Source organism: Haemaphysalis longicornis, unplaced genomic scaffold (assembly GCF_048455015.1).
Source record: "Haemaphysalis longicornis isolate Haplotype H1 unplaced genomic scaffold, Haemaphysalis longicornis Haplotype H1 scaffold_4, whole genome shotgun sequence".
NCBI lineage: Eukaryota > Metazoa > Arthropoda > Arachnida > Ixodida > Ixodidae > Haemaphysalis > Haemaphysalis longicornis.
In genome coordinates this window covers 134,804,929-134,817,895 of record NW_027526361.1, presented here as the reverse complement: position 1 = coordinate 134,817,895, position 12,967 = coordinate 134,804,929, and the positions used below count along the sequence as shown (strand labels likewise).

The window sequence follows — 12,967 nt, the reverse complement described above, 5'->3', positions numbered from 1 at the left end:
CTCCTCTCGTACTTATGAAGAAAATCGGCTCAGCGGCGCTCTCTAGGCCAACTTTACCTTGTACTCCAAATGATGAGCCATGGATATAGCGTCACAAAAACACATACAAGCTTACTTTCTAGATCATTGTGGGAACTTTTAATTTTACTTGCGACGCGGGGACACAAGACTGAAGCTGAGGCTGCTGGTATCCGCATTCCTTTTACACTTTTACACCTTTCGGCCTCCCCAATGACGCTCCGGGCATAGGCCTCCTGCGCTCCCCAGGCGGCGCTGCGAAACCGGCTTCCGGGCAATACTTCCGGGTAGTACAAAGCTGCGGGGGTCCCATAGGATCCTGTGTTGACAGAAGCAAAATGACCTCGATACTGCCGATTGTTTTGCTACATGGTCTCCAGCCCATCCCTTACGCGTGCGACCTCGTCCGGCGATCAACTTGGCATTAGGGGAAAAAGCTTTGCAGCCCTAAATACGTTTACAGCGTCGACGAAAGTGCTGGGGCGGTGACGGCGCTTTGCCACTCGCTGATTCACCGATCGATGGTCGTATGAAGTGAAATTTGAAGTGAAAGCTTCTTGTTTATAATAATACGCTTAGTGACAATGACTTTTCAACAACAGCCGATCAAACAAGAAGAGTAACGCAATCGGCGATGATCGCGCGTAAAAGCCAACGACTCTCGCGGACAGCAGGCTCGTCCGCTCTGGTGAGCCGTACTTTTGCGCACCTGCGCACTTATGCGGCCATTTTTAATAAACACTGCTGCATTGCGTAATCGTTACGAATACATATTGCAGCGCTAGCTCGCCGTTTTTTCCGTGGCTCAGTCACAAAATGCAGCGAGCGTCATAAGATCAAATATGTTTGTGATTCTGAAAGTAGTGGCCGTAAAACAAAGTGGTCGGACGAACTGAGTGGCCCTTGCGTTTTCTTGATGCTCTCACCGTATTTAATTACGCTCTTTCTAGGTTCGCTCTTAATAGACTAAAGTAACGATCGGCAACGTTTCGAGGTGTAGTGCCGAGTTTCATGAAGGCGACACGGCGGAGGGCTGAACGGCAGATCGGGGGGGGGGGGAGGGCGGGGTAGGCTTTGAAGGAAAAAGAAAAAAAAATCAGCGAATTGCCAATAATATTTGAAAATATTCTGGCGAAGTGTGAAGATGGGGGACAATGCAACGAGAAGCGATGAATTCTGATCTGTTATTCTCTAGCCGTCCAATGCCTTTTGAGGACAAAATCGGCGTGTCAGCTTTCATATTAGCGACGACCTCTGCACTAGAAGATAACCAATACAGCCAGAGACGATCTGATGTAAATATTTGGGCGGTGCACCGTGTATGCGAATGTGTTATGTTACACATCTAAGCAGGCAACGGCCTTGCGATTCGTGCTTGATTCGCGTCCTTTAATTGCGCTCAAAATTGTTTATTTGACGGTATTGCCTCACCTACTTGCTAGTATACGTGTACCCTGCCATTCGTAAACCGTGTGGCGTAAAATTTTAATCAAGAATAATTTAGTTTGCGAAAATACAAAACAAATTTTCCACTCGTTTTCGAGGCGTTGCCGGGCCAGCAGCGTCCGCTGAATCGGCTGCTCTCCCGGCGTCCGCTGGCATGCTCCTGCTGAAGCGACCATTTACAGTTACCTCAGGCTCAGCAACCTTCTGTTTATGCTACCTGTGAACTTTCCTTTGTCGACCGCACGCAAGAATGAACGATAATTATCGTCAAGAAGTTAGACCGCCCGACCTGGCGATACTGCCCCACGCCACGACGATAAACACAGCTCGCTCAAAAAAACGCCAATAAATCGGCTCGTTGTAGGCGATATTATTTTGTTTACCCTCTGCAACTACTTTAAGGGAATTTTATTCGCTATGCAGTCAATTAAACGAACCACAATGTGATTAAATCAAGTACAACCAACTTTCGCTCTGGTTTGTAATTGAAAACACATGGAGGGTGTGAGGGTCGTCTGCTTTTGTACTACCCAGAGGCGTCGGCCACTAGGGGCGCTGCATTTAGCCATACCTCCAGCGCAGGAGGCCTATAGCGTCCTCTCTCCCGCACAACGCTCGTCATGATAGGCAGAGAATGGCCGGTGCAGTAACGTGCGAAGCACACTGAGTTTAATTAGACACTACAAGGGCCACCGGTCACCCAAAACGTTGGTTACAATGAAAAACGTGCAATGCTTGATCTGAACCGGCTCCCAGAGCGCAACCACAATGTTTTCAGCGAGCTACTTTCCGTTTGCTGTCACTGTATTTAGGCCTCACGTCGTTTCGCTGGCGTACTCCGTCGGCTTGAAGGTCGGTGACCCGGAGGAGATTTTGCAGTGCGTCGCACCTTATTCCAGGTTGAGTTCACAATGTTAACAACGAGCTCCGTTTCGCCCTAAGCACATCGCGTCCATCGTTCCGCCGCAAGTTCACATCGACAAAAAAATTCGGGAACGCCGGAGCTCACAGAACACACGGCGTCAAATGCAAGCCATTTTGAAAGGAGGCGTAGTGGAGGGATAGGTGGAAGAAAAGAAGGATGACAAGCAGGAGGCGTGGGAGTTTTTCAAGCTCCCATAGGACTAGCGTGGTATTCAAAACCAGATACTCTCTTTTGGAGGAGGTGCTCTGGGTCGGCGGAGCATTGATGGTTTTTCCACTATCATACTACCGAACATGCAAGTAAGCCGCCTGCCGTGGGAATTTCAGTTTCAGAGACGTACTTCGGCCAAAAAACTCTCATTCAGGCTAATTTGTGTGTTGTGTGTACCGGATAAATACCTACACTTTGAAGAGGCAAATACACCAACCAAAGGCGTTTATTCAAAGTGGTTCCAACGTTTCGGAGCCAACTCAGCTCCTTCATCAGGGGTGACTGTGTACGACAAGAAGCAGCGGCTATATGAGGTGTCTTCTTTTTCTTTTTCTCTACTGAAATCTTACCCTTGAGCGTCGGAGGCCGTGGGTGTAGATGGTGGCAAGGGCTCCGAGGGATCTATTCAGGCCTTGCCGGTTCCCTTGTATGTGCCAGGACAGAAGGAGTAGTCGTAGTGAGTAATGTGTTTCGATGTCAATCACCTACGCGCCGTCAATGTTAATCCTGTGGTCAGCTTTTTCGCAGTGCTCGGCCAATGCACTGCGTTGGATGTCGGACTTGCGAACGTCGCTTCTGCGTTGGCGGAGGCGTTCCGGGAAGTTACTGGTCTCCCCAACGTACCTAGCGAAGCATTGTGCGGAGGCCATTTTGTAGATGACCCCTTGAGCAAGGGCAAGATTCCAGTAAGAAAACAGAAAAAGAAGACGACACCTAATATAACCGCTGCTTCTTGTCGTACACAGTCACCCCTGATGAAGGAGCCGAGTTGGCTCCGAAACGTTGGGACCGCTTTGAATAAACGCCCTTGTTTGGTGGATTTGTCTCTTCAAGTTTAAGCCAACCAGACAGAGTTCTGTCGAAGATGTTCACATTCAAGTCATTACGCCTCGACTTCGGCCAAGAAGCAGCAGAGCTGGCAAAACGTTACTTAAACGTCACCAGAAGAACCACCTCGCCTTTACGAAGACCTGCCGGTACTTGGACGTCCTGCCTCGCAGCCTCCAGCTCAAGCGCCTGGTCCACACTCCTGAAGGAAACAACATCCTAGCGCAAGCTGAACGGCGTTTGGTTCGCGCTCGAGTCCACGAGTGCCAAGCGACCTTAAGGAGAAAGAAAGTGGACCTTTTCTTCCTCTGCAGGCAACTGGAGCATCGCATGCCAGGCAAGTTCGATTCACTGGATTCTTTTGCAAAAAGTGTCTCTTCGCCTGCATCTGAAAAACATCACGCATCTCAAGAAAACAAGCCTTCAGCACTGAAGAAAAAAGAAAAAAAAAGAGGCCACACCCACTGACCGTGCCAGCTTTCTTGTTAATTTGTCATCCAGACAACTCTCTCCTTCCGATACGGAAGTTTTGGCCAAAGGTCATGGCTTTAACGTTACGACTACCCGGCCCCCTCTGGGAAAAAATGGTGACTGCCATCGAAAGTGGGATTATGCGTATTGAAGCAGGCGTCCGAGAGGAAGTCAGACTGAAGGTGTTGGCGTTCTCTCGAGCATACCCCGACAGCATCAACAGAACTGAAACCCAGATGAAGCTGCAGCCATCCGTAGCCTACGACATGATGATAATGTAGTCGTCCTCCCTGCTGACAAAGGAAATTGTACCGTCGTGCGTGACCGCCAAGCCTACGAAAGCAAAGTTCAAGACCTCTTCGATTGCTCAACGTAAGAAAAACTGAAAAAGGACCCAACCCCACAAGTCCAAAGGGAGCTGAACAAACTCCTGGCCAACATTTTCAAGAAGTACCCCGATTTCCGAAGCCTGTATCTGCGACTGATCTGCCAGAATGGCTCAGCGCCTGGTTTTTCTGGGCTTGCCAAAATTCATAAACCCGATGTGCCCCTCCGGCCTATTTGGACTTCACAACTTCACCACTTCGAGCCCTGTCCAACTTCCTTCATTATGTTCGCTCCCCTCTCGTCGGCAAAACGCCCACCCACGTCAAGAACGCCGGCCACTTCGTCGAACTTGTTTCCGAATTACCAATCGACCATGGGGACAGGCTCGTCTCTTTTGACGTCGTGTCGCTTTTCACCAGCGTCCCTGTTTCCCTGGCCGTGGCAACCGCCACAAGTGGCCTCCGGAACGACAACAGCCTGAGCTCCAGGACCTGCCTCAGCGTCGGCGAGATAACGCAACTTCTCCAGTTCTGCCTGCAAAGCACATATTTCTGCTACAAGAAGAAATATTTCAGGCAAGTAAGTGGAACTGCGGTGGGGGCTGCTATTTCCGTGACCCCAGTGAATCTTGTAATGGAAAAAATTGAAAGGACTGCTCTGGAAAATTTTCCCGAAAAGCCCAAGGTGTTTCTCCGGTAGGTGGACGACTGCTTTTGTGTCATCGAAGAAACAACAGCAGACCAGTTCCTGTCACAGCTAAATTCGATTGAACCAGCCATCCAATTCACCATGGAAAAAGAAACGAACACCACCTTACGATTCCTCGATGTTTTGATAAAAAGACAGCCAGATGGGCTAAATTTCACAGTGTACAGGAAACCCACCCATACCGGCCGTTACCTACAATTAGATTCCTTCCACCCAAATTCCCACAAATTATCTGTGGGCTCAGCTCCCTTACTTAGAGACAGAACTATATGCTCAACACAAGAGGACCGGAAGAAAGAAGAAAAAGCCGTAATCGCTGACCTGAAAAAAAAAATGGATACAGGAGCAACTTCACACGCCGCGTCAAACGCCGTCTCCCTCAATCGGGCTGAAACCAAGAAAATTTCTCCGCACTGACGCCGCCATTCAACAACCCCTCTCCTGTCTCCGCCGTCTGCCCCCCCCCCCCCCCCCCCCCCCTCCACCCTCTCCGCACGCCGACCCACCCGTATTTCCCTCCGCTATATTAAAGGAACGAGTGAAACATTACCCCGCATTCTTCGCAAGGAAGGCATTGTCATCTCCCACAAGCCAGTTTCAACTCTTGGACGGTTCATACCTCAACCTAATGAGCGGCCGCCAAAAGAAAATGACCAAGGGGTCATCTACAAAATTGCCTGCGCACAATGCATCGCTAGTTACGGTGGGGAGACCAGGAACTTCCCGGGACGCCTCCGCCAACACAAAAACGACGTTCGCAATACCGACACTCAACGCAGTGCATTGGCCCAGCACTGCGAAGAAGCTGACCACAGGATTAACTTTGACGGCGAAACACCGAAACACATTACTCACAACGACTACTTCTTTAGTCCTGGCACATACAAGGGAACCGGCAAGGCCTGAATAGATCTCTCGGAGCCCTTCCTACCTTATTTCCCCAAGGCCTCCGACGCGCAAGGGCAAGATTCCAGGAAGAAAAAAGAAAAAGAAGACACCTCATATAACCGCTGCTTCTTGTCGTACAGTCACCCCTGATGAAGGAGCTCAGTTGGCTCCGAAACGTTTGGACCGCTTTGAATAAACGCCCTTGGTTGGTGTATTTGCCTCTTCAAGTTTAACCCAACCAGACAGAGTTCTGTCGAAGATGTTCACATTCATACCTACACTTTGCTTGAAATGTGCCTTAGGTTTCCTTTGCACCAACTAAGTGGGACATGTGTTACTTACGTCAGCAGTTTTAGTTGTTTGGAATAGATCTGCATATATATACGTCTTCTGACAAATTGTTTGAACATCTGGCCGGGAGGCGGAATGGAGGCACATACAGGCAGGCCAAATACAGGCAGACATACAGGCAGACATACAGACCTACGAAAATTTTCTCTTTTGAGTAGGCCAAGAAAAATGGCGTCTTTAAAGCAAGACCGACAGTGCACAGAAACGTCCAATCACGTTCAGGATCCCCAGGTAGTGGAAATTAATCCGGAGCCCTTCATTACAGCCCGTGCCATGGCACAGCGTGTAAAAACCCCAGAACTTTAATTTTCCCTTTTCTTTCTCTGGCGGCGATAATTTTACGTGGGATACCATCTGCAGTAAGCGGCAATGGCGATTTACCCCGTTCCTAATAGACAGTGGCGGCTAATGACGACTAGCATCGACTTAGGGTGCGAGATCCTTCTTATCATTAGCTACTATCTAGAGGAATTAAATTCAACTTATTTCTCACAGACTGTGCATGTAATAATATGATAAACCAAAATACAATCAGAAAATTATCACTCTGCCAAGAAAAGCGAGGCAGAAGACGATTATCTGACGCCGGTCTCGGGAGAAAGAACGGAAATGTATCTGCTTTTCCTGCGTGATACACGGGCGCGTTTTCAGCCATTTTTTCTTATTTTGCCTAATCGGGTGCACCTTCACTTCGTAGCATGTAAGCATCTTTGCACGTCCTCATTCAAAGCGCCAGGGTTACTTTCTTCACGTACGTGTCTCGGTTTTCTGACGGCAGAGATTCGGTGGGCGTTATGCTAACAATAAAAGTTCTCTGTCGGCGTCCACGTAGGTTAGGACGTGCTTGCAACCAAACTGTGGCCTCTTCCACATCACCGATATCAGGTGTAGCGGGTGCGTATGTGGTACTTGAGTAACGACGCTGAGCTCAACACTGATTTTAACATGGCAGGGGCAGGACTGAGACACGAAATAAGGCAACGCTTAGCTTACCACTAATTGGTTGTTTTCATCGTTGGACTCCCTTATGTTGTTAGTGCTTTATGGAAGCCTCCTTAAGTCATCAAGCGAGATTCACATGGTAGTGTAACGCCCATAGCTATATCTGAGATGTATAGGTACTACTTTGTGTCACAGGCGTTACCCATTGAATTCCAAAAAGGCTACAAAATCCTAGGTGCGATGCCTGGAGGGTCACTTCCAAGCGTTATCTCCCCTGAGAAAGTCCGGGCACCGAGGGCCGGGGGAACGCCTGTCCCGTGTTAAACCGGTGGGTATCCGGTGGTGGGATTCGAACCCGCCACCTCCCGTTGTACCATCGTCTACGCCTGAACTGTGCCTACACAAATAGCTACCTATTTCGCCTTGGAGCGACGCCAAATCTGCATTGCGACAATTGTGCTTGTGTCGAAACAATTGAACACATTTTATTAGAATGTGCGGCCTACATGGAACCGAGATCCCACTTCCTGGAATGCATGGAACGGCTAGAACAGGGACCAATTACTCTCAGAATTATTTTGGGACCATGGATTCATCCGTCAAAGCAGCGCCAAGCTCTACGAAGTTTATACTTTCTTATTTGGATGAAATTGGCCTAATTTCAAAATTGTAAATTATGTGGCCCAAGCTCAGAACAAAAAATAGTAATGTAAGTCCGCTACTGCGGCAAGTCCAACACAGTTTTTTTTTTCTTTTTCTTTTCTGCCCAGCTCTTCCTTGGGCCTTTTCTTCCCCCAACCCCAACCCACAGCAGAGAAGCATGTAGGCGTCTCTAAATGCTCTTCCAATAAAGAGCCTTCTCTCTCTCTCTCTCTCTCTCTCTTTACAAAGGCCTAAAATCGGCTTTTGAAGGACACACGCCCATCTGAATGGTTGTAGGGCGTTGCCAGCGCACTGCGTACTTCGTTCGCCGATTTCGTCAACTTTCCTGCTTAGTTTTATGCGTTTATTTATTTTTTCGCCCTTAGTATTGCCTTTGCGCTCACCATTTCAACTCCCCCCCTTTTTATTTTACAGAGCAACCCGACGCACCTATCCCCCTCCCCACCCTTCCCTTTCTACCACTGACGCCCGCATTTGGCGCCGACTTCAAACCAACACTTATTACAATCACCTCCATCTCCACCACATATCCCCTACTAACTACCCACTCAACTGCCCCCAATGCGAAGAGCCTAACACCACAGCTCACCTCGTCTGGACGTGCCCCACCAACCCTCCACCACCCAGATCCCCTACCCTTGAGCAGTGGGAGTGCGCGTTGCAGAGCTGCCAGCTCGAAGACCAGGAGGCCCTGACCTCTCGGGCGAGGATGGCAGCCGCGGCACGCGGCCTACCGGAATAGGATGGCCGCCCACAGCTCCTAACCCTTTTTCTCCCCTACTCCGTCCCTGCTTTTCAATAAACGTTTCCTCTCTCTCTCTCTCTCTCTCTCTCTCTCTCTCTCTCTCTCTCTCTCTCTCTCTCTCTCTCTCTCTCTCTCTCTCTCTCTCTCTCTCTCTCTCTCTCTCTCTCTCTCTCTCTCTCTCTCTCTCTCATTCCCTCCAATTTAATATTTTCCATTTCTTCCCTTTTCAATCCCCCTATTCCGATCCCGATGTGCAGCGTATCGTTAGGGTCAGTTTCGGTTAACCTCCCTGCGTTTCGTGGGCTGAGCCTTCCTCCCTTCTCACAACGGAGTATGTTCACCGCCAACAACAGCAACATTCAACGCAATGGAAATAGGAGGGCTGCTATGGGATAAGTTAGAGCAGGTCTCCTTATTTTCCCCCCTTTGAGTAGACGAACTTACCCGTCATCGCCAGAAGCACAGGGAGGAAGCGCATGATGATTCCAGGGTTTTCAGAAACAGGACGGAAGTGTCAACGGTCCAGGCGCGTGAGGGCGGTGTGCTGGCAACTTGATGTGACGCTAAAGTGTGCAAACAGGTCCCCTTTATTGTTACTGAACAGGCCCTTAAACGGGCCACGAAGACCAAATACAGCTTTGTTCACTTGGAAACAACTAACCTTAGGTAACTCACACAGCTGCACCAAAGCTACGGAAGACCTATTTTTTTAAAGCAAGAGCGCAGGAAATATCAACGTTGCTTATTGACGCAGATAATGTCAGGAGCTGGAAAACACGTATCACCCACTAATATATTTTGGCTCCCTACTAGAGTTAAACCTGGAGATAACGAAGTTGACGAAAATTCCCAACTTTTCGTTACACGCATGTTTTTGTTACATGCCGGTTTCGAGTTAAGGCTCGCGCGAATACACCGAAACGAAACCAAGCGCTACACGTTCGCGAAGGCGAACTCAACCTTTAAGGATTTATTTGGCAGAGAAAAACTGCATGATTTGCGCCTGATGCGCTCACTCCGGCTTAGGCACTACACAGCGCTCCAAAGAAGCGTGGTCACTTAACCCCGTATTAACAATGGTAACATAAGAATCACTTTTGCCTTTTGACTCTTTCCAATACCTTAACCGGTTTCAAGACCGGAACTTATGCTCAAAGGGCGCCTTTTTGCGAACTCGATGCTCTTTTCCGCAGTCAAGTCTGTTTACTGAACTGGGCGGCGACGTTCTTCGTTTCTTGCCGGCGGAGACGGCATTTAAAATTGCGGCCTAGTCTTGAAAGCACAAATTTTTTGTTTTCTGGCAGCAGTTCTCATCACTGATGAACCGACACCACAGGTATAACCAGTGGAGGAGTGCGACTACGCGCCAACGGAGAGGCCTATAGCACCTCAAAAGTCTGGAACCGACACCGCACTCCAACGTGAAAACGGTTGGATTCCAGTGCGGGCGAAACTGGCTAAGTTAGTCCATTTCTCAAGCCGTTTTTAAAGACGATAGTCTTTCTTGGGCGACTTAAACCCAGAAATTTTGGTCTGTCTATAACTCGATTCAGCCAACCGGCCAAAGTAAAAATGATATTGCGCAATAGTCTCATATACTCAGCCAAATGTAAACGTCTAAGCCCGGTTAATATGTTCATACTTGTCAACTTTGTTGAACAAGAGCAAGACATTACGCAAATATAAGACAGGAAATTAGTAGACAAGGGATGTTTACAGTGTTCTTTTATTAAAAAATTCATGGATGCTTCGTTTTTCGATAACAAATGATATTCTACATCCACTGCAGAAAACCGATGCCTCCTGGCGGCATATGAAAAATCACGCGGCAACAGCAACGAAAGGTTCCACTAGCTAGGTTCCACGCGTTCTGCTTGGAACGCACGTGGAGCACGGCCACGCGGTTCTATAAAACTTGTAGTCGGCCGCCTCCATTCACGCGCGTCTCCGCCGTACTGCAGCGCTGGCATCGAGGAACCCGGCCTGTAGCAGTGTAACGCGGTAAATTCAAATCGCCTTGCGCAAACCTTTAGTGTGTTTACCTTGTGATGAGCGCGACGGTACAGGAACAGCATGAGAGGTGAGCGGCAAAGCAAAGAGGGGCATTTCCTTGGCAAATGTCTACAAAGACTATCGTCTTTTGACGACATTTGCAACAAAAGGAGCAGATAGGCGGCCAATTGTTTCAGAAAAAGCGCGAAAAACAACGACTCATCAGTGTAGCGAGTTCGTTGCATCAAGGTTCATCGTTGCAATGCCTTCCTTACAGAGAGGTCGCAAACATGCAGGTTTCAATGGGGCTGGCAATGGGGACTCGAAAAACTCCGTTAAATTTAGAACTTCGTTACATAGGGGATCGTTACATCTAGGTTCACCTCTATTAGGGACGCCATAAATTGTGAGTGATCAAAACGGGTTGCCCAAGCGTGTTTAACTGTTTATTTCACACAGTTGGACAGGGTCATATAAATGTTTAATTAACGTATACGGCAACTTTTTCAGCCCATTTTTTCAGCAATCAATAACTTACGCTTTTATAGAATGCAAATAGGTTATTAACCGTGTGATGGCAGCGCACATTGTGGTAATATTTGCTTTAGTCTTGATTTCGGTCAAATTTTATGTCCTAACATGCAAGTGCAGAAGAAACATTATTGCGTGAAAAAAGGTCAATTCCAAGATCCTTTCTGCTTTCGGTATTTATGTTGCATTTCTAAAAAACGGAAAAGTGAACTATAACAGGAACAATCACCTACGGTATGCAAGTCCGCCTGGCATCGTTATTGCAGCCGGGCTGGCAACTCGTAAGATTATTGTCTGCTCACTGCACTCGAAAAACTCCGTTAAAATTGCGGCACCACTTTTGACTGAAGGACGTTTCTTGGAGTTGCCTCATCCCACGCTCTGTAATGTGTTTTGGTGTCGCGTAAAAATGGGCAAAAATTCATATGATTGTCTACTAAGGCCAAACATCCTCAGGCCGGCGCTTCTCGCCGGCTCTCCGCTCCGATCGGAAGATTTTGTTCGCGAGCTACAAACGATCCCATCGTTGGCTACGGAGGCACCGGAATTTCATTGGCTCATCAGGCAGCTGGCCAGGACCCAAGTTTTACAGCGGTTCGAGGCACTATTTCGAATTGCTTTTAATTACACTGGACAGGAAAACGCCCGCGAACATGACCAGCGCATTGAGGGAAGCCGCACGGTCGCTGTGCGGGCGGCGGCCGCGGCCGCGAAGAGGCCCAGGCACGCGCAGGTAGCTCGAGTGATAGCTTGTTACGGCTCCACTAAGTGGGACTCACGGCGCAAACAAAGCTCTGAATGGAAGAAAAGAGGTAATGATGTGATGACAGACTGCATTAAGAATCGTTATTCGCACCACTTACGAGAGCGGCAATGGAATAGCCTCCTCAGTGTTAAGCCTAACATCTGTAAGCGGACCGACCAGCTGCTCCCAGCACGCGTCTCCTCAACCACTGCCTCGAGCGTCACGCGTCGTTCTCTAGCGGCGGCGGCAATTTTGCACTCGCAGCGCCTGCATCACGCCCACGGTGGCTTTTTCATGAAGCGGCTCACAAGATCACTACGTAGGGGAATTAGCAGAAACTGGCGGCGACGCGGGTTCGATAGTGCTACTGCAGCTCTGCTCTATGATATCCGTCCGACAGTTACGTGGGCAGTTTTGTTTATACAAAATACCACCTTTCGAGACACCAGCTGGAAGCGAAACTGCGACTGGCCGTATTAAAAAACGTCTCTAACTATACACCTGCTGCGCGCTGAAGCAAACGAGGTTTCCACGCGTGATAATAAGTTCGTTAGCTAAAATGGCGACACCCCCCCAAAAAAAACAAGATGCAAAATTTTCGGTTAGTACCCCTTTAAAGTTGGCATCACTTCCACATGAAATGCTTGCTCGGAAGACATCTTTGGAGGGGAAACCTGTCATGTAAAATATGAAAGCTTAAGGACTTTCTTTTGTTTTTATTTTCTTGTTTTTTTTATTTTTGTGCGCTGAAGGTGTGGCACACAGTTTTACGACCCCAGGACTTGAGGTGGGGCTGGAAAGTGGTGCTTCGCTAGCCTTCGATCCTTATCTGTGTCGCTCTGTTGCTAGAGAGGATCTGGAGAGCTTGTCACGACGTCACGGGTTCAATTCCCAGCACGACGTCACAGCACGACGTCATGGGTTCAATTCCCGGCCGTGGCTGCCGCTTTTCTGATGGAGGCGAAAAGCAAAAACCCCCGTGTGTACGAAATTTCGGCGCACGTTAAGGATCTCCAGGTGGTCAAAATGAATCCGGAGCCCTCCGCTGCGGCGCGCCTCATCGCCTGCGTTGCGTCGGCGCGTTAAACACTGCAATCAATCAATTAATGAGAAAATTTACGGAGGACGCTTACAACTTTCTAACAATCGGAAAGTGAGACCCTATGGTCAGCCCATC

At 48.7% G+C, this 12,967-nt stretch overlaps 1 protein-coding gene across 2 annotated transcripts in view; it reads right to left on the bottom strand.

The window, feature by feature from the left end:
• Nucleotides 1-12,967, bottom strand: part of LOC144180586 (pancreatic lipase-related protein 2-like) — a 41,086-nt gene that overhangs the window by 26,945 nt on the left and 1,174 nt on the right. For both annotated transcript variants that reach the window (XM_077708912.1, XM_077708913.1), the window contains exon 2: nt 8,967-9,085. In XM_077708912.1, the coding sequence (XP_077565038.1) occupies nt 8,967-9,000 (34 nt within the window). In that variant the 5' untranslated portion in view covers nt 9,001-9,085. The remainder of the gene's footprint in view (nt 1-8,966; nt 9,086-12,967) is intronic.